The sequence below is a fragment of the Gracilinanus agilis genome, chromosome 2, assembly GCF_016433145.1.
Source record: "Gracilinanus agilis isolate LMUSP501 chromosome 2, AgileGrace, whole genome shotgun sequence".
NCBI lineage: Eukaryota > Metazoa > Chordata > Mammalia > Didelphimorphia > Didelphidae > Gracilinanus > Gracilinanus agilis.
Genome location: NC_058131.1, coordinates 285284366 through 285309505, shown reverse-complemented (window position 1 = coordinate 285309505; position 25140 = coordinate 285284366). Strand labels below are relative to the sequence as shown.

The 25140-nt window shown below is 44.2% G+C and overlaps 1 protein-coding gene across 1 annotated transcript; it reads left to right on the top strand.

Moving 5' to 3' along the window:
• Nucleotides 1-13995: 13995 nt before the first annotated feature.
• LOC123233632 (cilia- and flagella-associated protein 157-like) lies at nt 13996-24833 on the top strand. Its single transcript, XM_044659697.1, has 9 exons — nt 13996-14129; nt 15829-16100; nt 18475-18628; nt 19119-19386; nt 21462-21592; nt 22670-22820; nt 24100-24287; nt 24436-24604; nt 24744-24833. The coding sequence occupies exons 1-9, from the start codon at nt 13996-13998 to the stop codon at nt 24831-24833; spliced, it is 1557 nt and encodes a 518-aa protein (XP_044515632.1).
• Nucleotides 24834-25140: the final 307 nt, after the last annotated feature.

The following is a 25140-nucleotide window of genomic DNA, read 5'->3' as shown; positions in this document are numbered from 1 at the left end:
GGCCCCCAGGCTAGTCAACTGAACCAAAACCGTAGTGTTAGTCAGTTTTCCTCAGAGTTCAATGTGACCTGATCCAGGCATACCTGCAATAGATAAGTACCTAATTCTCCTTAGGGTCAAACTTGGTAGAGAAAATGATAGACAAGGTTCTGGTCCCTAGTCCACACAGAAGGGTCTTGAGTTCCAAGACTTCAATATATTCACTTACTTGCAGACCAGATACATCAGATAAATTATTATAGATTCTGTCTATAGCCCACATGCCAGAGAACAAAATCCCTTTCCAGAAATCTTCAGTTTCATATTACAGTAATTGATTTTCCATAGTGTGAGTTCTGATGACATCATGCTTATGAGAATTTAAAAACGCAAATAAGGCCATTTCCACCTTGTATTGAACTTAATTCTAAAACAAAACAAGGCAGTCTTATTATGAGTCTGGAGGCTCTATGCCGCTTTGCATTCAGCCCTGTTGCGTGTACATTATCTGTTTCTGCTGTCATTGTCCAGTAGTGAAATGCTCTGGCAGTGGGAGTCCCCTGGCCCAGCAGCCCCTTGCCCCTCCATCCCAGCCGATTGTGTGTATATTACTTAATGTGTCTTGTGATGTTGTTGCAAGCTTGATGTATGGTAGCTTAATTGCAAGCCTTCTTCCTTTCCTTTCAGATGACTTTCTTCTCCTTCCCCTCTTAGATGCATTATGGTGTTTTCTTATCTTCTTAAGGCATTGAAACCTTCCCTTTGCACTGAGAGAATCAACTCTTTGCCTCTTCTTTGTTTTCAGACCTGTCTCTTCTATCCCTCTTCCCCAGTTTTGAAGATATTTTTTCCCTTTAGGGCAAAAGCTATAAACATTTGCACTGATTATTTTTTTTTAACTTTTGTTGCTCTTGGTTTTGTTTTTCTTCCTTTGAAATAGCAATGTACATGCTTTGGGATCTTGTTTAAACCTTCTGTTTTCCTTTTTTCTGTTGGTTATTTATATAAAAATAATATCAAAAGGAAAACTTAAAAAAAAGCTAGTCTGTCTTGAAACTTGTTTACCTTGAATTTACTGGAATCTCAATGTTTGAAAGTGTTGAAGCACAAACATGTATCATCTCTATATCTGTTCTTCTGTACTAAAGCACTCAAGTCTATGAAATAAATAAGCTATTCATGGCTCACGGGAGTGACTCCTGGTTTTGTTTGGCTTTGGGAATGGAAGCGGGCAGGCTCTTTTCGTTTGCAGCCCTGTGTGGAAGAAACTGGTACACCAGGGCAGACACTGGTGTTCTCTTCTTCCTCTTTCAAGGTCAGAGCTGTTTGTAGTACTTTCCCTTTAGAAACTGCATGTATCTAGGGACACTCCACAGAGTCAGCCATAAGGCCTTTAGCAGCAGCTGGATACTTTACATCAGACACACCTTCATTATCTCAGTTGCCTCATCTCAACTGTTATGTCCATACATGGAATGCTTCAGTCTTTGGAGACCACATGTCATAAAACGGGAACCTTTGTAAATATTTTTGAGTAAGATTCATGCCGTGATAGCGTCTTCATAAGCTTGGATCATTTTATCCATTAACATGCCTTGCCTCATGCTTTTCTGCTCTCAAACCTGTGTTACTTCAAATGTCATTCAGTCTCCATACTGAGTTGTGACAAACCCTTTGCAATTCAAATTTGTTCTCTACCTCTTAAAGAGTTCAAAGTGGTTGTCCTAAGGAACCTCATTTACACCTATGTTTTCAGTAGAGTAGAATTTAAGGGTTTGGGGAACCCAAAAAAAACTCCATTTATCTTTCATGGGCCTTTATTTTTCTTTACCTAGTTATTTCCCCCTGGACTCCATGGTGGCATTTCCATGATTTCTTCTGGTCTCTCTTTATTTCTTTCATCTTTTGCCCAAAGCAGATATCCAGCCTCCCTAAATCCAAGTAAATGTATTTTAAAGAACAAAACCCTTAAATTTCTTATGAAATTTTCCATTTTCTACCTGAGCCCAAGACTTGTTTGAGTTGCCTTTCTTTTGAATTTCCTCAGTAATAGAAAATATTAATCCCTTTTGTTTTTATAAGAAGCCAGTAGTCATTCAGAGCTAAGTCTGATGAAGGCAGGGAGTGGTTATTGAAAAAACTGGTTCATACTATTTGGGGTCACAAATGCGATGTCATTCAAAAACTAGGAAAAAAAATATGTGTGCAGTTGTGAGTTGGATCTGAAGGCGATTTCTAAAGAGGACCCCAGAAATGCTTTGAGCATAGCAACATTAGTGGGCTAAGTGTAAGGGCTTCTGGGGAAAAATACTTTGAACAAGACTCATTTGGTATACTATCTCATTTTTTTGTTAACCAGTTTCATTAATCTTGTAGTCTTATCTTATAATACTGTCTTTTCTGTCATTTCATGCGTGTTACTCATTTTTCTAACTATATCATAAACACGAGGGCAAAGACCTTGTCTCATTCATCTTTTTCTTCCCACCAGCGCCTATCTCAAGGCTCTGCCTAAAGTAACCTATTTCAATGAAGGAGGTTTTTTAATTAAATGGATGTTTAAATGGCACAGAAGGCTCTTTTAGATGTTACATAATTTAAATTTCATCAAAAAATCTGTGAGACTTCTAGGTTGAGGTTTCTCAGAAACATGTGGCTCTACTACCAAAAGTTGAAATTTACAGATAACAGTGATGACTTCGAGTTGATACACAAATCATTGTGTATCAGAATCTTTACCTCAATCCCAAACGCATCTATGAGAGGAAAAGGAGAATTGGGGCAAAAGGATTTCAGATTTTATTCTAGATAATATTATTTCTGCCTTGCTTATGTGCTGTGCATACCATACTCCTGTCATTCCCTCCAACTAGATCATGGATTGTGTCTCCCACTTCCTGGTTCTCCACCAATGAGTATTCAGTACACTGTTGGACATGAGACAGATGCCCCAGAAGTGCTTACAGAAAATATTCAAATAAGTGGCATAATGATTATTCAGTTTGCAAAATGAGTTGTCAGGTGGTAGGACCCAGCCCATGATGATGGCTTACACAGTTTACACTGTGGACCCCAGAATTTATGGAGCATGAGTTAAACAAGTGTGACAGCACAATGCATTATGACTGTTCTCTGGTGCAATTCTTTCTTTGTCTATTGTATCTTTCTTCTTCCCTGACCATAGGAGGGGTGTGGACCTAGGAAAACTGCTTTATTTATGCAATTCAGTTGATTGTGCTATTGCTTCTTCCAGAAGCAAACTGTTCCTGGCAGAAACTATGCTCCTTTGCTTCCAGAAAGGGGTCTCTTCTCCCATCCCATCCCCTGCCTACCTACCTTTAGGCTCCAAGAACTTGAGTGTGCATTGCTCTATGCCATCTCTTCTGATTTACCTTGACTTTAGTTTCTCTTCCTGTCTGGAGAAGGGCCTGTAGTCTACCAGAAGGCAGATAGGACCTGTAGAGGAGCCCTCTTCCTGTTCCACAATGTTTTCAGTCTCCTATAAACTGTACAAGTATTAAGAAGAGTTAATAATTACACACACAGGTGCACGTGTGTGCATGCGTCTCAATGGCTTCCTATAGAGTAAATGCCCCCCAAATAATGTTTGCTTAATTACAGCACTTTTTAACACCTCCTAAGTGCAAAAACACCATGCTAGGCACTGAGGAAGATAGGAAATTTAAACAAGGTATGGCTTGGTCCCAGCCCTCAGAGAGCTTACAATCTAGTACAGAGATTAATTGACTGAAATTACAAAGCTATTAGGAAACATGCCAGAAAACACCATGACAAATGCTCCCATGTCTGCTCTTTAATAGATAAAATAGGAGGGGGGGGGAAAGCCCATTCATCAATGCAGGTGAGTTTATGTGTTTAAGATGACACTTCTCATTTTTCTTATGAATGTGAATCTTAAACCTGATGGGGACTGTTACAAAGGAAGTTGCATCCTTTTGCTCTTTGGAGATTTTGCTCAGTGTTTGCATCTGTCTAGTTGAAAGGGAGAACCAAATTGTTTATCTTTGATAACTTTGACTAAAGCATGCAGTGTGTTATCTAGTTGGTCCAACAAATGACAAACCTATTGAGCATTTTATTATTTACTTAAATAATGTTTTTCGAATTTTATCATTGAAAGGGATCCCAGAAGTCACCCAGTCTAACTTTCAGCCCAGTGCAGGATTACCTTGTACATGTTCCCTAACAAGGTGATTATCAGCTTGATAAGCTGGTCTTGTCTCTACGATTGGGCAGCCCTAATGGTTAGAAAGTTGTATCTTGTTTTTAAACCAGATACTGTTCCTCCTTAATGCTTCCACATACTAATCTTATGTGGGCTTTCTGGAGGAATACAAAATATGTCTAGTTTGGGAAACAAGACCTGTACTTTTAAAATCAAGCCTCTTGTCCCAGGCTCTTTTGTGTGGCCTTGAACAAGTCCCTTCTACTCTGGGCCTCAACTTTGTCTGTAAAATTAGGGAGTTGGTCCAGATCAGGGATTCTTAACTCTTTTTATATCATAGACCCCTTTGGCAGTCTGCTGAAATCTATGGACCCCTTCTCAGAATGGTTTTAAAGGCATAAAATAAAAGGATTATAAAGGAAATTTATATTGAAATAAATATACAATTTTCCCCCACCCAAGTTCACAGAATTCCTGAAATCTCTCAATAGGTGTTTGAGATTCCCAGATTAAGAACCCCTGGACTAAATGATCTCATAAGGAGTTCTTTCCAGCGCAAGCTATGTTCTTACAGTCTATGGCCCATTGTCTGCTAAGTCCCCATTTAGTGGTATTGACAAGACCGGGAGCTCAAAGAAAAAAGAAATCACTGTGGGCTAAGATGGTCAGGGATGCCTTGATGGAGGTGATGAACTTGGCTCTACAATGTCACTAGGCTAAATGGTATGTTCAGCAGTTGTCTTTTTATTTTATTTTTAAACCTTTATCTTCCATCTTAGGATCCATATTGAGTATTGGTTCCAAGGAAGAAGAGCAATAAGGGTGGACAATTGAAGTTAAGTGATTCACCCAGGGTCACACAGCTAGGAAGTATATGAGGTCACATTTGAACCCAGGTCCTTCCAACTCCAAACCTGGTGCTCTATCCACTGAGCCACCTAGCTGCCCCAGCAGTTGTCCTTTTAAAATTTTCTTTTTGAGAAAAATGCTCACTGCACAATCCTCCATAAACTTTGATTCTTTGCACCTCTCAAAGCAATGTGCTGTTTCTTCTTACCCTCCTTTATGTTCTAGAAGGCAACGTTAGCACTCTAAGATAATTAGTGTTATTTTGTATTCTATGCTGGCTGCATTGTTTTCTGCTATTTTAGGAGTAACTAGAAGAAATGGGAGAAGAGGGGAGCAAAAGCAGCCAGTGGATCACCAACAATGAATTGACCAACATCCTGAGCCCCTGTCATGCTGGAACCTGCTGGACATTTACACAGGGAGGCAACAGGTCACCAAGAAGGAAGTGACTCTACCTGCTGATGGATCTGAGACTAATATGCATAGCAGCCCAACACTGGCAAAGTGACGGGGCAGTCGGAACTTCTTTTCACCTGGATAAATAAAGGGATAGGAAGGAAATTGTGGTCCACTTGGAGGCTGACCCTACCCTAGGGGTGGATTTGGACAATGAAATGAGAGAGGTTGTGTAGCTTCTGAAATAGCCACCATCACTTTATCTTGTCCTGTCCTGAGAGCAAGACTAGTCAGGAGATCAGGGCATCTTCTAATTGCTGCCCACAGCGAGCCCAAGAGAATGCAGAATCAAAAGTGTTTAATGGCCGATGGATAGGGCCACCTGGGAAAGAATGTAACTGTAAGCCAGGGAGGAGGGAGCCCAGGATATTCTGGTTTCTGCTCAAATCATTCCAATGGCAGGGAAGCCACTTAATGTAGTGAGGAAAGGAGCAGGGAGTCAACTGCACTGGGGATTAGCCACTATAAGGAGGAACCACCAGGCTACGTTACCCTAGACCAGTGATGGTGAACCTTTTAGAGACCGAGTGCCCAAACTGCAACCCTCATGCTGCATGTGAGCCCCTGCTCAGGGGAGGGAGGAAGCACTCCCATTGGGCTGTTGGGAAGAGAAGTGAGGATGCCCTTAGATCAGTGATGGACAAACTTTTTAAAGAGGGGGCCAAAGGAAAGGAAATGCTCATCTGTCAGTCTGTTTCTAAGGCAACTCTTTCAAAGTTTCATTGTATTGTATCCTGCTCATTGTATTTGTCAGCTTAGGAATAATGTCCCATGGCCAGATAGAACATTTCAGGGGGCCATATCTGGCTCACGGGCCGTAGTTTGCCCATCACTGCCTTAGACACACGGAGAGGGGGAGGAGAGCAGCCCCCTCTGTCACATATGCCATAGGTTCATCAGCATGGCCTCTCTTTATGCTCTAGGACAGTGATGGCAAACCTTTTAGAGGGGTGAATGACATGAGGAATGTCCTCAGGTGTGCATGGAAAGGTAGGGGGAAGCATCCTGGCCCAGCCTCCCTCTGGCTTTCTAGTAACAAACTCTGGTGAACTCTGTGCTGGAGTGACAATGCATGCTCACAGAGAGGGCTCTGAGAGGGCCCCCTCTGGCATGCATGTCATGGGTTCGCCACCATGGCCCTAGACTAGGAGAAGTTTAATCTGCTTTGCTTGATAGCCAGTTTTGGTTTCAAAAAATTTGCTTCCCCTCTGTTTCAGTGACTTACTGTACTGAAAAACAATGAAGAGTCCTGGGCAGGGTGTCAAAAATCTTAGGTTCTAGTAGTCCCAGATAGAACCATAGCTGGGGCAAAGTGAAAGAGTCTTTGTCCCAGGGTGAAAATGGCTCTAAGGGGTGAGGTGAGAAATAAAAAAGGCCACTGACAAGTGTCTCAGATGCCTCTAAGAAGATAGGGCAAGGGGAGGGGATGGTGGGCAGTCTTAGTGACAGGATGGTTCGGGAACATACACTTACTGGAGAAGCATCTGAACCCCAATTCAGCTATCTTGGGGTTCTTTGGACAAAAAGAAAAGAGACAGCAGAAGCCACGATGTGACCTGAGCTCTGGCTACATCTAGGGTTAGGGAAAGAGACCCAGCCCTGGTTCTGACCCTGGCCAGGCAAACTAGGCCCTTCACTTTAGGAGAGGGAGCACCTGGGTTTCCCCTCATGCCACCTCCTTATTTATGACTAGTCCACAGGGGAAAGCCCTGCAGTTGGGGCAAGATGGAGGGCTTTGCCTTTTGAAGGATGCCTTTTCTTCTTCTTGCCCTCCCCTTTGCCCTATCCCAGCTCCAAGAACTTGGTCTTTTTCATTCTCAAAATTTCCTGAAGCTAAGAAGGAGGGCAAGTGGACCAAACTGAAAGTGTGACGAGCCACCTTGCCAAATGAGATGAGCACTTTGAGGCATCTTGGTCCTGTGGGAGACAAGGGACAGGCTGATGTCCTCCCTGCATTGCTCACCCTGGGAGAGGGGTGGGGACACAGTTCAGGCAGGGCAAAGCAGAAGGCAGAGCCTGCCAACCCTTCAGCTCCTGCTGAAGAAACAGTCATCCTTGGGGATTCCTCTGCTTCCTCCCAAGGGATCTTTGTTTTCCTTCTAAGTTTTTCCCATCAAGCTACAACTTTCCTGAGGAGGGGGAAATCTGGGGGCAGGGCTCACCCAGAAGAATCAAGGGGCATCCCTATCAGCTTAGCTGTTTATTCTGCACCACGAGACCAGGAGCCACTGCTCTGGAAGAACTGGGATCCCACACTGCCACGGGAAGTCCAGTTTCACCACCTGCCGGAAGGAGTGCTGGCCGGGGACTGTGGAAACATGGTTCTGATGCTACCTAGGCCACTTCAGCCCTCCTCTCAGTAGGCAGGCTTCTAGAATGCCACAAGTTAAGAAACTACTTTGGGGGGGCAGCGAGGTAGTTCAGTGGCTAGAAAGCCAGGCTTAGAGACCTGTAAGAATGAAAATCATGAGACTGGCTATAAATTAATAAAATGTATTAGAATTACTTGGATAGGTAAAAGATAAGAAATAGAGAGATTTAAAGGGTATTTTCCTTATTGCTTCATTTAGTTTGCTAACCTAAGGCCTCCATTAAGGGCCCCCGAGACACTCTCGCCAGCAAGTCTGGTCAGCACAGAAACACAGAAGCAGAGAGACTGAAATTCACTCTTGCCTCAGTTTATCAAACCTATTCTCCACCTCCTAACTCTTACACTTGATGTCTCTAGAGCCAACTATGCCTTCTAATGTACCTGCAATGCCCTGGGGGAAAAGTCCAAGGGGGCAGTGCAGGGGAAGATTGCTCAGCCCCCTGTCTGGAGATATCCTTGACTCCATTGCTGCCTTTTTCTGGCTGCCATTCTATCCTCATGACCTAATCTATCCAATTATTTCCCTCAGTCCTCGCTTTGGGTCCTTACGCTTAGTGGAAAAGGGGAAGGGCAAATTTCCTTTTCATAGACAAAAGATCCTGGGTTCAAATTTGGCCTCAGACACTTCCCAGTTGTGTGGCCCCGCACAAGTCACTTAACCCCCATTGCCCAGCCCTTACTACTCTTCTGCTTGGAACTAATACAACTGATAATAAGATGGCAGGTAAGAGCATTAAAAAAACCCAAACACTTTGACTTGAGCACCAAGTTTATTAAGAATAATTAAATGTTGTTGTTCATTCATTCTATTCAGGCCTGCTTCTTCATGACCCCATTTGGGATTTTTTTGGCAAAGATACTGAAGTAGTTTTCCATTTCCTTCTCCAGATCATTTGACAGATGAGGAAACTGAGACAAACAGGATTAAATGACTTATCCAGGATCACATAGTGTCTGAGATTGGAATTGAATTCAAATCGAATCTAACTCCAGGCCCAGAGCTCTATCCACTGCAACATGTAGCTGCCCTAATTAATTACAATTAGGAACTACCTAATAACCACTCCATTATGGATAGCATGGCCCATGAGATCACAAAGAATTGGACACAACTGAATAACTGAACCACAAAATAACTCTGTAAAATCCCCAGGGACTCCAGGGTGTTCAGAGGTCTCTGGATTTCTCCTCCTTGGGGCAGTATTTACTGCTGCCCACCCCTTCCTCCATCTTAAGGCACCTGCTTGGCCCAGGTGCAAACATTCCTGGTTATTTATGGCTCTGGTTCCAGCTCTGCAACTATGGGCAACTCACTTCATCTCGCAAGGCCTCAGTTTCTGTGTCTTTGGCTTTAATTTCTCATAGGCAAAGCCCATGCTTACTGTTCAGTTGCTTGGAGAATCATAAAATATTCTCTTTAGCAAGATGCTGGGAAAGGCACCAGGGTGCAGGAATCAGAGGATGCAGGTTTGGATCTCAGCTCTGCTCCTCACCACCAATGTGACCTAGGGCCAAACACATCACTTCTCTAGGACTCATTTTTCCATCCAATTAAATGAGAATGAACTAGATGACCTCTGAGATCCCTTTCATCGAAAACAACAATAATCAATAACAATAGCTTACATTTATACAGAATTTTAAGGTTTGTAAAGCACCACACATATGTTATCTCAATTGATCTTATGACAACCCTCTGAGGGAGGTGCTAATCTATGACATAATAATCTTTAGATGCTATTTATCAAATAGGATGAATAATCTCTGCCTTGTAAAATTGGGACACTAATGCATTGCTGGTGGAGTTATGAATTGATTCAGCCATTCTGGAGGGCCATTTGGAACTATGTTCAAAGGGCTATAAAAGACTGTCTGCCCTTTGATCCAGTCATACCACTGCTGGGTTTATACCCCAAAAAGATTTTTGAAAAAATGGGAAAGGATCTGTTTGTGCAAAAATATTTATAGCCACACTTTTTTGGAGAATCATAATTTTCTGGCAAAATTGGAAAATGACGGGATGACCCTCAATTGGGGAATGGCTGAACAAAATTGTGGTATCTGCTGGTGATGGAATACTATTGTGCTCAAAGGAATAATAAACTGCAGGAATTCCATGCGAACTGGAACGACCTCCAGGAATTGATGCAGAGTGAAAGGAGCAGAACCAGGAGAACATTGTACACAGTAAAAGCAATATTGTGAAACGATCAACTGTGAAAGCTTAGCTATTATAGGCAATACAAAGATCCAGGACAATTCTGAGGACTTGTGACAAAGAATGTTATCCACCTTCAGAGAAAGAACTGTTAGAGCATAAATGCGGATGAAAACATATGATTTATCACTTCTTTGGGTATATGTTTTGGAGTTTTGGTTCTCTAAGATTATTTGCTTACAGAAATGAACAATATGGAAATAAGTTTTGCGTGCTAATACATCTATACCCCAGATTGAATTGCTTGTTGGCTCCTGGGTGGGGGTGGGGGCATGGAGAAGGGAGGGAGATAATATGGATCCTATAACTTTAGAAAATGTATGTGGAAATTTGTTATTAAAATAAGATAAAAATAAAACTAAAAAAAAAATCCTTGCCTCGCGTACTCCATAGAAGTATTGTGATGATCAAATGAGAAGGCAATTTAAAATGATAAGTGCTTATGATTTATCATTTTTTTATATGATTTGAGGTTTTGTTTTTTTTTAAACCCTTACCTTCTGTCTTGGAATCAATACTTGAATATTGTTTCCAAGACAGAAGGGTGGTGAAACTTTTCCAAATGTGAGTGTCCAGAGGGCAAATTCAGGCTGTCTGTGAGCCCCCCATTATGGGAGAGAACTGAAGGAGAATGTGTTTGCTTTGGACCCATGGACGGAGGGGCAGGGCATGTAAAAAATCAGAGCAGCTCCCTGAGTGCCTGCTCTGCACAGGTACCACATCTTTGCCAAGTATGGGCAAGGCAATGGAGGTTAAGTGACTTGCCCAGGGTCACACAGCTGGGAAGTGTCTGTGGCCAGATTTGAACCTAGGATTTCCTGTCTCTAGGCCCGGCTCTCAATCCACTGAGCCACCCAGCTGACCCCCAAAATTTGTTATTAAAATAAAATAAAGATAAAACATTAAAATGGTTTGTGCTCACTGTGTGACCTTGGGCAAGTCACTTAACCCCGGACTGCCTCACCCTTCCCACTCTTCTGTCTTAGAATGGAGGTTAGACCAGAAGGGCTTAAGGTAACCAAAGTGAAATGCCATGACCCAGGATTCATCTTTGTTCCTCTGATTCGGTTCCCTTCTCTGGAGGCGCTCCAAGCATACGGAAATACCATAGTTCTGAGCCAACCGCCGCGTTCCAAAGACCGGAGTAAAAGAAATTGCATCGTCCTAGTCATCCGAACCTTTCGCGGGTCGTCCCTCTTCCAGTGTGGACGGTGGACGTCTTGGAGGCCTTCCGACCTCCTTCGTGGAGAGTTACTGCCCGCTGCCCTCTCGACGCCTTCACGGAAAACTGGGGAAACGCGGCCGGGGGCAGAACTTCCGGAGGGAGAACTTCCGGAGGGAGACACGCCCTGAATTCAAGTGTCCAATGAATGAGCCGCAGCAGTCCTCTAGGAGCGGGGCAGGGAGTCGGGGAGCTGCTAGGAATGGTCCATTCCTGTCCTCGCCTGGAGTCTAGTGAGCCGTCAGTGCCTCCTGCTGGCCACTAGGGGGCACGAGAATACCAAGGCCCAGAGGCAGCCCGGATCCTGGATTGGGGGAAAACATCGCTGTGGGCTGCTTCTCCATCATTATTGGCTTCTTCTAGATGGAGGCCGGGAGCCAGGACACCCGAGTTCTGGTGAAGGCTCTACCACTGACTTGCTGTGTAATCTCAGACCAGACGTGTCCCCACCCCTCTAAAGGACTAGTCGATTTCTAAGGCCGGAGCCAATTCTTAAAAAAAAAAAAAAAAATGGCTGGGGGGGGGGGGGGGCGGAGGCTGAGGGGTACAGCTAGGTGGTTCAGTGGCTAGAGCACTGTGAGGCAGGAAAACCTGAGTTCAAATGTGACCTCAGACATGTCCTAGCTGGGTGACCCTAGGCAAGTCACTTCACCCCAATGGCTTAGCCTTTGTCTTTCTGTCCTAGTTTTTGAGTTTTGGTTTTAAATACGTCCTATGCCAGGCTGTGTACCGAGGCCTGGAGATACCAAGAAAGGCAAAAGTCAGGCCTGGCTCTCAGGAGATCCCCAGTCCAGTGTTTTCTCCTACAACGTGAAAATGAAGCACAAACAAGATCTACGAGACAGGCAGGACATCATCGACAGAGGGGAGGCCCAGGGCATCAAAGGGGATAGAGAAAGGCTTCCTGTGGAAGCAGGGTTTGCCCTAGGACTTGAAAGAAGCCGGGAAGTGGAAGAGCATTCCAGGCCTGGGGGCCAGCCAGAGCAAATGCCCAGTGACAAAGATGGAATAAAGTCATTACTGGCAGCTAGGGGGTAATTGGATCTAGGAGTGGAGGAAGGTGTGACAAGTTAAAAGGGGACCAAGCTGTCAAGGGCTTTAAAAGGCAAGTCTAGGGGGCAGCTGGGTAGCTCAGTGAATGGAGAGTCAGGCCTACAGACAGGAGGTCCTGGGTTTAAATCTGACCTTAGATACTTCCTAGCTGTTTGACCCTGGGCAAGTCACTTAACCTCCATTGCCTAGCCCTTACTGCTCTTCTGCCTTGGAGTTGATTCTAAGATAGAAGGGAAGGATTTTTTCAAAGGCAAATACGGGGAGAGGGAGAGAAAATGAATCATGTAACCATGGAAAAAATCTTTAAAAATTAAATTAAAAAAATTTTAAAGGCAAATCGAGGATTTTATATTTGATCCTAGAGGTGATGGGCATGCGTATAGATGTTTGTGGTATGTGTACGTGTGTGATATGATCAGATTTATGCTTTAGGAGGATCCATTTGTCAGCAAAGTAAAGGATGGACTGAAGGCAATAACACCTCCCAGCAGGCTATTGAAACAGTCCAGGTGGGAGGTGATGAGGTCCCAGACCAGGATAGTGGCCGAGTAGGAAGAGATAAGGGGTCTATATATATACACACACACAAGAGCTGTTATAAAGGCAGAGTTCAAAGGACTTGGCAACCTGATTAGAGGAGATGGAGAGGGTGAGGAGTAGGGGATGGCACCTAGGTTGAGAACATGAGGCCCTAAGAAGGGGATGGTACCCTCAACAATAATAAAGAAGTTAGGGGGCAGCTAAGTGACTCAGTAAATAGGCCTGGAGATGGGAGGTCCTGGGTTCAAATCTGGCCTGGGACACTTCTTAGCTGTGTGACCCTGGGCAAGTCACTTGACCACTATTGCTCAGCCCTTACTGCTCTTCTGCCTTGGAACCAAATCACAGTATTAATGCTAAGATGGAAGGTAAGGGTTTAAAAAAAATGATAATGACCAAGCTGGGCTCCAGAGAAGAGATGATCAAACTATTCATTTTACTGGAAACAGGGAGCACTATGGATATACTACTGGGCACATTTGAAGTATTGACTGATTTTGCTATTAACTTCCCCAACTTTCTCTCTTTTTTTTTAAATTAGAGAATTTAGAACAATACGGAGATATGTTTTGCATGATGATACCCAGAAGGAATCGCTTTCTAGCTCTGGGAGTGGGGAGGGAAGAGAGGAAGGGAAACAATTTGGATCATAGAAGTTTAGAAACTGATGTGGAAATTTGTTATTATATATAACTGGGGGAAAATAAATAATTGAATTTATTTCCAGGTGTCTTGGGTATCAACTTTCTTTTAACATCTTTCTTCCAAGGGATAATTCCCTGAATAAGGGAAGATGGGGAGAGACATGTTCAAAATTAAATGTGTTACAGAAACAAAAGGCATAAATACAGAAAAAAGAAAAATCTTTAAAAATAGGGAATTGCAGATGAGAGGTAATAAAAGTCTGCTTTTGTAGGAAGTGGCTGTGGAATTGCAGGGGTCAGAAGATGCTGCCCAGGGAGAGCTTTTTGAACAGGGATAGGGAAAGACCAAGAAACAGTCCCAACTTGTCGGTGGTCAGAGTTCCTTTAAATTCAGTTCCTTCTCTGCCTGTTACTATGTATGGAAGGCAACTTCCTTAGCAACAGCTAAGACTTTTAAAGGGGCAGCGATAGCCAGCCATGGCTCCTAAGAAGAAAGAGAAGAAAAAGAAAATAGATGTCCAGGAGGCTACTAATGCCTTGGCATCTGTCTTGACAGAAACCAGGGAGTTCTACCACATCCAAATTCGGGACCTGGAGAATCGGCTTGAGAGGTCAGTGAGTTAGGAGGTCCAGACAACAGTCAGCGGAAGATCTGAAAGCTGTTGGGGCAATGGGAGCCACAGGCCTGGGCCCCTGGGAGAACGGTTGCCATACATCCCCATCTTGGCTTTAGTGCTGAGGACTCTGAATATTAGTCATTATTATTGGTGTCAATCCTAGTTTTGACTTGAACCAACTGTGAGACTCCCTCCCTCTCTGGGCCTCACTTTCCCCATCTGTAAAAACAAAGGGGTTGGTAGTGGCAAAGAATTGGAGACTTGGGTTGTCCCTCGGTTGGGGAATGGCTGAACAAGTTGTGGTATATGGTTGTAGTGGAATACTACTGTGCCATAAGAAATGGTGACTAGGATGAGTTCAGAAAATCCTGGAAAGACTTAGATGAACTGATGCAAAGTGAGGTGAGCAGAACCAGGAGAACTGTATATGCAGTAACAGAAATACTGGATGATAATCAACTGTGAAGGCCTGAAGTATTGTCAGCAAAACAAGGTTCCAAGATAATCCCAAGAGACTTGGGCTAAAAAATGTTATCCACGGCCAAAGAAGGGCCTATTGGAGTCTGACTGCTGATCAAAGCACACCATCTTGCACTTTATTTCCTTCATGAAATATTTCTTGTATGTGTGATATGTGTCTTCTTTTATGGCATGAGGAATATGGAAATATATATTGCATAACAGCACTGGTATAAACTATATCAGATTATTTACTGCCTCGTGGAAGGAGGAAGGAGAGAATGAATCAAAAAATGTCAGATGACAATTGTCCCAAATTATTTCTACATGTAATTGAAATTTTTTTCTAAGTTTTAAAAAATTAAGGAGTTGGAATAGATGGTCCCTCTGGGTTTCATCAGCTCTGAAAGAACAGACAAGCTCTAAATACCAGGAAGCTCGGTTTCATCAGCTCTGAAAGAACAGACAAGCTCTAAATACCAGGAAGCTCGAGTCCAGGAGGCTGCACAGTCACTGTGCCTGGCTCCTGGGACAGCTCTGGGACATAGTGGGAAACTGAGAGTCTGACTTCAGGATTGCTCAGCTCTTCTTTCTGGGCCCTTTCCTGCCCCCTCAGCACCCCTATATCCTCTGCCTGGGCTGAGTGAGTGAGCCCAGATTTCTGCAGAGCTCATGGGGACTTGCTGTGCTAACCCTTCAGTGAGGGATCTGCATTTTCCAAGGGATGGGTAGGGCAATCCACAGGGATGGATGGTGATTGCTAGCATTTGCAGCATAAATGACAGGCCAGTAGAGGGGAATGTTTTTGGAAAGGGTGGCGCTGTCCTACAGTCACACCAGGTAGTCAACTGCTCCATTTTACATAAGCAAAAATCTCTTTGACTCTTTCCAAATCACTTTGGCCTCCTGGCTTTGAAGAGTTTCATTTTTTCTGGTAGTTCTCTAAGGCTGATATTAGAACCAAATGTTGAACCCTAAGATACTTATGGCCTCCTCTCTGCCCCCTTGGATCTTCAATCTTCTTGTATTTTGCTCCCAGGAAGTAGGAAGAAAGCATCAATAGTCCAGTTCCTGAACATGTTGTCTCTTGTCTCCTTCCTTACTGGGTAGGAAAAACCACTGGAGAACCACTAGATAACCTATTTTCTCCCTTTGAATATATTAACCCAGATCTTTACGACCACACAGCAGTAAGTACTCTGCTCCTCCAACCCTTGCCTGCCTCTTTCTCAAGGTACAAAACAAAATGGGAAGAGTTATCCAAGCAGGAGAAAGTGTTCCAGGATGAGTTTCAGCAGCTAACCCACAACAAAAAGGAGGTTGTTTCCTTCCTAAAACGGACTCTCAACCAACGTGTGGATGAGATCATTGACCTTAACTCACAGATACATGGGCTGCAGGTCTCCAAAGAGGTAGAGAAGGATGCCTTTGAGGCCCAACTGGCCCAGGTTCGCCATGAGTTCCAGGAAACCAAAGATCAGCTCACCATGGAGAATATCATGTTAGGTAAGGTAAGGGCCCAAATCAGGTGTTCCATCATAACATCTTCACTGAATGATTCCAAAGTGCCCAGCCACTGACCGAGGCTACACTGTAGATGGTCAGTAATTTTCAGTTGAGCCTGACTCTTTGTGATCCCATTTGGGGTTTTCTTGGCAAAAATTCTAGAGTGGGGAGAGGGGCAACTAGATGGCTCAGTGAATAGAGAGCCAGCCCTAGAGACAGAAAGTTCTGGGTTCAAATCTAGCCTTGGACACCTCCTAGCTGTGTGTGACCTTGGGCAAGTAACTTAACCTCAATTGCCCTAGACCTTACTGTTCTTCTGTCTTGGAAATGACAGTGTCAATTCTAAGGCAGAAGGTAAAGATTTAAAAATTTTTTAATTAAAAAAAGGACATTGGAGTGGTTTGCCATTTCTTTCTTCAGCTCATTTGACATATGAGGAAACTGAAGCAAACAGGGTTAAGTAACTTGCCCAGCATCACATAGCTATTGAGTGTCCGAGGGCAGATTTGAACTTAGGTCTTCCTCACCATGAATAAGATAGGAGGAAAAGGCAGATCCCTGGTCTCAAAAGAGATTACCTGTCTAGATAAGCACATAGGTTCATATCCAAATTCTACTTACTTATTACCTGTATATTTGACCTTAGATCACTTCCTCTTTTTGATTCTTATTCCTCTATAAAATGAAGTGGTTAGACTAGATGAGCCTTTCTAGCTTTAAGAATTATGGCCATAAAAATCACAGTGAGAGGGGGCAGCTAGGCATCTCAGGAGAGAGAAAATCAGGCCTGGAGAGGGAGGTCTTGGATTCAAATGTGACTGCAGACACTTCCCAGCTGTGTGACCCTGGGCAAGTCACAAAAAGAAAAGGAAGACAGTTCCTCCTTTCAAGGAACTCATATTCTTTTTTATTTTATTTTAATTTTGAATATTTTCCCATAGTTACATATTTCATGTTCTTTCCCTCTCCCCCAAGCCCTCCTAACTTCCCTTAGCCAATGCACAATTCCACTGGGTTTTACATGTATCATTGATCAAGACCTAATTCCATATTATTGATAGTTGGGCTAGAGTTATCGTTTAGTGTCCACATCCCCAATAATATCCCCATCAGTCCATGTGTTCAAGCAGTTGTTTTTCCTCTGTGTTTCTCCTCCCACAGTTCTTCCATTGAATGTGGCTAGTTTTCTTTCTCATAAATCCCTCAGCCTTGCTCTGGATCCTTGTATTGCTACTAGTAGAGAAGTCTGTTATGTTCAATTGTACCACAGTATATCAGTCTCTGTGTATAAGGTTCTCCTGGATCTGCCCAAGGAGCTCACATTCTAATGGGGGAGGGGGATGGTATATATAAGTCCTAGCTGCAAGTCAAATGGAAAAATCTCACCCATGGTTTCTATGAATACAATAGCAAAGAAGATGGTAATACACCCATTGCCATACTTCCATCCATCTTTCATGTCATTCCTTTTAGTTTTCAACCCTTACTACTTTCCATTTTAGAATTGATACTAAGTTCCAAGGCAGAAGAGCAGTAAAGGCTAGGCAAATGGAGTTTAGTGACTTGCCCAGGATCACATAATTAGGAAGTGCCTGAGGTCAAATTTGAACCCAGGACCTTCTGTCTCTAAGCCCGGCTCTCAATCTACTGAGTCAAGCCTGCCCCCAAGGGAACCACTTTGAAGGAGACAACATTCATTTGGATACTGAAGTCAATCAGCCTTATTGTCAATCATAGCTTGTATAAATGTTCAAGATTTCTGAAAAGGGAAAAGTCATGGACAGGTCAAGAAAAGAGATGGTAAGATTTAAACTAAATCTTGAAAGATGCTCTAAATAAGTAGAAGAGGGGGCAGCTAGCTGGCTCAGTGGATCCAGAGCCAGGTTCAGAGATGGGAGGTCCTGGGTTCAAATTTGGCCTCAGACGCTTCCTAGCTGTGTGACCCTGGGCATGTCACTTAACCCCCATTGCCTAACCCTTACCACTCTTCTGCCTTGGAACCAATACATAGTATTGATTCTAAGAAGGAAGGTAAGTGTTAAAATAATAATAATAAACAAACAAACAAACAAATAAATAAGTAGAAGAAAGGAGATGGGGCTTACCAAGGGGGAGGTTTTGATTGGGCAAAAAGTTCCTGGGTATGCTAGGCACAGGGGAACACCAAGAAGACTGAAGCGGAGGGTGTGAACTGGGAAGGTGTTCCAAATTGGGCTGGAACAGTGGGGTCAAACCAGGTCACTGATAGGCTGAGAAGTAGTAGGGGTGGGGTACAGAGAAGCATTCTCCCTGAGGAGCTGATGCCCAGGAGTGAATTGTTCCACATACCCTAGGATGTTGGGTCCCTCTCACTAACATGGTTTTTTCTGGACAGGGGGGAAGCTGGCTGCCTTAGAGGATTTCCAATTCCACAAGTCTGAACTCATGTCCAAGTTTTCCCTTCTGGAGGAACAGCTAAAGACCCAGCAAGACGAATATAAGACTTATATTTACAACTTGGAAAGGAAGGCTTTGATGGATAAAGAAAGGTTTGAACCACCTGTAGGTAATGGTGGGTTGGGGGACAGGAATGGAGTGGGTACAAGATGAGGTGAAATTAAGAGCTGAGGGCTCTTCTCCTGGTATCTAAATGGATCTAGAGATCATTTACCCAAATCAAAGGTGATCTAGAAGGCAATCTTATCATCTAAACTTAGGCACTGGGGGGATCGCCCTCTTAGATATTAGCTATGTAATCTTGCATACGCTTATGTGTGTATATTAGACTCCAGTTTCCTCATTCATAAAGGATTGATATTGGCCTAAATATTCTGTAGGGATCCTTCCAGCTCTGATGGTCTGATTCTATAACTCTATGACCAATTTTTAAGGCACAGGATTGGAGAACATCAGCAGACAATCCCAAGGCCTGAGGGGGTTCAGAGGTCTTGGCTTGGGCGAAGAAGTATATGAATGTGAATTCCAAGAATATCTAAGATCCTGGGCCTCATACTAGCTCCTTTTCTCCATTCTACAAAGACTTCGGAAGGACATAATCAATCGTATGAACTCAGTGGCAACTGAGTTTCGCAAGTTTTCTACCTCCCAGATGGCAGAGACAACAAAGAGAGCTATTCGGGAGAACATGATGGTGGCCCTGGATCTGGCCAAAATAAACTCCCGAAACTTGGAGCAGCTCAAGGAGAATGGGCAGCTGAAAGAGTCCAAGCTGGAGTTGTGCAAACAGCTGGAGCTTCTGGAGAAAAATGAGAAGAACATGGTTAAAAACAGCCTCAGCCACATGAAGGTAAGACCAGCTGGTCAGAAGTGAGAAAGGCTTTGACCTACATGTGCACCGAATCTATCTTAGAAGGAGGGTTTATCGGGGCCTGCGTCCTCGATAAAGATAAGAAAATTGGGGGAAGAGAGAGTGAAGATATTGGAGAGGAAACTTTTTTTCTTTAGGACTAGGTTTGGTTTGGTTTGTTTGCTTTGGGTTTTTCCCCCCCTGGCAGCAATGAAGTGGAGGCAAAGGCGGGAAAGAGATGCTATAGGAGGGCAACAGGATGAAGGGCAGAAGAAATATGGTACTCTCTAAATAAATGACACTGGGGAGATGCTCTTATGTGTCATTTAAAGAAGTCTACTCTGGTGGCTGCCACAGTGTTGGCCACAGAATAGGCAGCCAATGAAAGTTCACTAAAACTGAGCATTCTTAAAAACTAAAATTTACCATGGAAGGTACTGGAGGCTGCTAGGGAGCTGTCCACTGTGGAGGTGCTGACACATCAAGTAATGAGAACAGTTTAGAGCAGTGTTAGTGAATTTTAGAGATCCCATGCCCGAACTGTACCTTCAAGCTGCCTGTGAGCCCCTGCATAACCCAGAGAGCAGAGGGAAGAAGTGTTTGCATTGGGCGGCTAGACAGAGGAGCAGGACATGCAAAAATGTTCTCAGGCAGGGTGGAGAGAGGGAACAGAGCAGCCACCTCCCTGGTACTGGGGCACGTGTGCCACGTCTTTGCCAACATGGGACTATTCTTGAGAAATGAAAAAAGGGCTCCACTTTCCTTTCTCCTTCATTCCATCCCTCTGTCATTCCTTCCTCCATGTTCTGGAAGAGCTAAGGAGCTGGAATTTTCCTGGCTTGAAAAGAAGTGTGTACAATAGTGCTTCTTTATGGTATATTTTCCCCAATAAAGGAAAGGTTTGTTTCCCCAAACAAGGTGTAAACACACTTTTCTTCAGAAAACAAAACAAAATAAAACAAACCAAAAAAACAAAACTATAGGATCTATTAACTGGCCCCTGGCACTTCACAGGGAACTTTTATCTAATTCTGAGGACCTAGAAATGGTAGTGACCTACCACTGAGATCCATCCAAAAGGGAAGAAAGCTGGTGGTCTCCATGCCAGGAACCTTCATCTGAGTTCATATTTCATGATGTTTTTGTGCCATATTTAAAGTTCTAGAACTCATTCCTAAGTCTTCTGTATTAATCTACATCTGGTAACAGAGTTTCTGATCACAGTGTATCTCATTGGGATTCATCCTCTTTGGTAATAGAACTATCTCAGTACAAAGACTGCTGATACCCTTGAGAAGGAGCTTACAAGCCTAGTTGGGGAGATGAGATCCATTAGAATAAATCCCAGCTGTGTGACCCTGGGCAAATCACTTGACCCCCATTGCCTACCCTTACCAATCTTCCACCTATAAGTCAATACCCAGAAGTTAAGGGTTTAAAATAAAAAAAAAAAAGAATAAATCCTTTAGGGAGTATAGGACAATACAAAAATGCCACATGACAGCAAGGTGCTAAATTAGCAGTGCAGATAAAGGCAGAGGAAGAGAAAGGAGAGAAGATCAATGTGGTCTGGGACTGTCAGGAAAAGTAAGACTTAAAGGATAGGGAAGATTTGTGTAGATGGGGATAGCTTCTTTTACGCAAGGGAAGCAACAGTTCATTTGTTTTATATGTATATATGTAGGGGGCAGCTGGGTGGCTCAGTGAATTGAGAGTCAGGCCTAGAGACTGGAGGTCCTAGGTTCAAATCTGGCCTCAGACACTTCCCAGCTATGTGACCCTGGGCAAGTCACTTGACCCCCATTGCCTAGCACTTACCACTCTTCTGCCTTGGAACCAATCCATAGTATTGATTCTAAGAAGGAAGTTAAGGGTTTAAAAATATATATACATATATACATACCTATGGATTTATTTAAATTAATATACCCACTGAGGATATGGAGAAGGCACAATGGGATTTCCTTCAGCACTGTAAATTATCTTGAGAAGATCCCAAGCTCCCCTGGGATGGGAGCAGGTCATCTGTGTGGCTCATGTAGTCACTACCTCCTGGCCTCTCCCTTCTCCCCTAGATGATTCAACTTCTTTCTGCTAAGTATCAGGAGCAACAGCAAACAGAGGTCGAAGCTGACCAGCTTCGGGTAATTTTGAGCGAGGCAGAGATTGCTTTTCAGCAGCTGGAGGAAGACAACCAGGACTTAAAGTAAGATAACTTTGCCCTTCCTCCAGGGGAGGGAAAGGGAGGAGGTGAACCAGTGGGGTGGACAGAAAATTCATTCCAGTGACCAAAGTACTCAGTATAAGAAACCATAGTCCCAGATTGCTCACATGGGAAAGTAACCAGTGAATACGTGTTCTCTGGGGGAATATTAGGATGGGGCCATATTAGGATGGGGCCATGTAAAGACCACTAATCGGGGAGTGAGGAGACTGGCTCCCAGCCTTGATTCTATTACAAACTTTGCAAGGCTTGGACATAGACATCTCTATCCTCTTGGCTTCTCCTCAGGGATGTAGGAGACAGCCACATGATCTCTTGATGCCACTTCTACTTCTAAAAATAATGATTTAACCAGAGGTAGTTCTAGACACAGGAAGTGAATAAGCCATCCATGTACCCTCTCATGGTCAAGAAGTGGTATCAAGGGGCAGCTGGGTGGCTCAATGGATAAATTCAGGCCTAGAGATGGGGGGTCCTGGGTTCAAATCTAACCTCAGACACTTTCAGGCTGTGTGACCCTGGGCAAGTCACTTAAACTCCATTGCCTAGCCCTTAACACTCATCTGCCTTGGAACCAATGCACAGCATGAATTCTAAGACAGAAGGTATGGGTTAAAAATTAGCCTCAAAAGGTATTGATACTGGCTAATGAAGCCACTCTTGAGTACAGTTCTCTGTCTTGCCTATAACCCATCATCTTCATCACCACCACCACCACATAATGATGATGATGATTAGGTTAATGGTCATAATAATGATGATGATAATTCTGGTATCAAAAAATTTAATAATGACAATGGCTAGTATTTATATAGCACTTTAAGGTTTGCAAAGTGCTTTGCATGCATTTGATCTTCACACCAACCTTAGGAAATAGGTGCTTTTATTAGCCTCATTTTACAGGTGAGGAAACTGAGGCTGTGAGACATTAAATGACTTGCCCATACAGCTAAGAAATGTCTTCTGACCTCCTAGTCTAACACTTTATCTACTGCAGGGTGAGGGGATATAGTGGAAATAAATTCAGCCCCTCATAGTCCTCTGTCCCTGAATCCCCAGAATAAGGATAAAGAGCATGAGGAAGCAACTGAAAAAACAGAAGACACAGGGGCAGAAGCTGACACTAGATCTGGAAAAGGAGAAGGATAAGAGGGAAAGCCTGGAGGTTGTGCTGGCCAGAGCAACTTGCCACCTCCGGGACTTGATGATGGTGAGCGTGTAGACCCTGACTAAGGATGTGCAGTCAGAGCTAAGACTCCAGATGATGAGAACTGTCCAACCAAAGAATGCATGCTATGTTGCATGACCATAGGCCAGTGATGGCAAACCTATGGCAGGGGTGCCAAAGATGGCATACAGAGCTCTCTGTGGGCACTCAAGTCATCCTCCCTCCTTCCCTCCACCCCACCCCACCCCCAGTTCCTTATTAGAAAGGCAGAGGGACTTGGGCAGAGCTACTCCCCTCCCCCTCTCCACCAAGCCTGACAATATTTTTTCACATGCCCCACCCCTCTGCCCAGCAGCTAATGGGAGCACATGGAGGTAAGGTGTGCAGCTGACAGGCAGAATAGCTGGAGGGGAGCAGAGTGCTCGGGCCACTCCCCTCCCTCTCTCTATACTTGCTGAGGACATTCCTTACTTCACCCTCTCTCCTTTCAGGAGCCCAATGGGAGCACTTCCTCCCTTCCCTGTGGGGTAAAGGGGGCAGGGTGTACCCAGTATATGGTAGGGGGGACAAGGCACTCGGTCTGGGTGAGGCAGGCATGGCACTGGTCTGGGGGTGTGTGGTGGGGTGTGGACAGTGCTTCATTTCTAAAAGGTTCACCATCACTGCCATGGGCTATATAGGTTAGTGAGCCAGAAATGGGATACTGAGTGACAGGTGGAGGACCCGAAGAATACTAGGTGTGCCCACCCTTTAAACTCAGTATACCATCATAGCTACTCCCAGCACTACAATTGGCAAAGTGCTCCCACATCCCTTTACCTCATTTAACTCTCACTATAATGAGGAAGGTAAGGCTAGGTGTTATCATCCCCATTTTATAGGTAAGGAAACTGAAGCTTGAGGAGACCCAGATTCTGCTTTCATTTCTGCCATTAACTCCTTGTATGACTCTGGATAAGACAGCTCATATCTAGAACCATAGAATGCTAGGTTGGAAGAAGCCTTAGGGATTATCTAGTTCAACCTCCCCATTTTACAGATGAAGAAACTCAGCCCCAGAGACATTGAGTGGCTCAATCAGTGTGACAAAGCAAATCATGTTCCATTTCCTGGCCTCAGCTTCCATAGATCATGAGGGGAGAGCCCTTATCCATAAAGGACAGGGCGATGCTAATCCATGCTGAGATAGTTGCCGAGTTTGACTGCTGTAATACTCATCAAGACCTGTGCAGATGTAGGCAGGTGGGGGATATGGGAGATTTGGGGAGAGCTCACAGGGCTGACCTCTCTCCACACACTGCCTCTCTCCTGATCCCTACAGATACGCCCTGATAAAACTGGGCCTGGCGAGGTAGACCTGTTTTTCCACCTAGGGAGGAAGGAGATGCTGCGGCAGCTATTGGATATACTCACTGAGGTTGTGATTGTGAAGCCCAATATGCCAGAGTTTGTAACTCCCCCGCCCAGGTCCCCCTCGGTCCAGTCTTTCTTGACATCTTTAGAGGACAGGTGAGTAGTGACCTGCCCTGAGAGTCTTCATCAAGGAAGGCTTCAAAAGAGGAAGGATTTGGGTTGGGTTTTGAAGTGTGCAAAATTAGGGAAAAGAGGAGGTATTTCTTTTTGGAGTCCCCTCAACCCTGACTCTCTTTCTTCTTAGTCCTCAGCCAAGTGAGCCCACCACTTTGCTCCAGCAATTGACCGACATACAACCGTACAAGCTTGGAGACCTGGGCCTGGTGCCCCGTCCACCCTCAGCCCCAGAGGATAGCCAAGAATCTGAGCCATTCAAAAGCCGTAGGCCTGTTAAGGCTTTCAGCAACCCTGAGGTGAGGAAACAAGGGAGGGAGGATGAGGGCAAGGATGTAAAAGGAGGATCTTTGATAGGTGGAAGGGATGGGGTGAAGGAGCAGGAGGCAAGAGGATGGAGGTCAGGCCTCTCCCATTCTCTGAATTTTTCCTTTCCAGATTCCAAGCCCTCGGATGTTTAAAGGGACCAGGCAGGCCAGCCTGCCATCTTTCCACCTGCATTCCAGTTCGGTGGAAAAGCAGGAATAGGTTCCCCCTTTACTATTCCCTGGCCCTCAGTTCTTGCAAAGGGGTAAATGAAATTAAAAAATGTATAAAGAAGAAATGCTGTAGACATTGGTAGTCTTATTTCCTAGGCAAGGGTGGGAGAGAAAGTAAATGTATAAAATGGTTATACCAGGAATGGAAGAAAAGCCATGATAGCGACTGGACCCCTTCCCTCCCCTCCCCTGCCCTTGAGCACTAAGCCCCTTAGGCTAGAAGCCCTGGTCTCAGCCCTTCCAAGGCTGTTCCTCTGGGGCCAAAGACTGTTTCATGAGTCGCCCCTGTGCCGAGT

What these genes read in the sequence shown, in the direction of transcription:
- LOC123233632 (XM_044659697.1), top strand. Translation starts at nt 13,996, where the DNA reads ATGGCTCCTAAGAAGAAAGAGAAGAAAAAGAAAATAGATGTCCAGGAG. An exon ending in CTGGAGAATCGGCTTGAGAG is followed by an intron (nt 14,130 to 15,828) that starts GTCAGTGAGTTA and finishes CTCTTTCTCAAG; the next exon opens with GTACAAAACAAAATGGGAAG. An exon ending in ACAGCCTCAGCCACATGAAG is followed by an intron (nt 19,387 to 21,461) that starts GTAAGACCAGCT and finishes CTTCTCCCCTAG; the next exon opens with ATGATTCAACTTCTTTCTGC.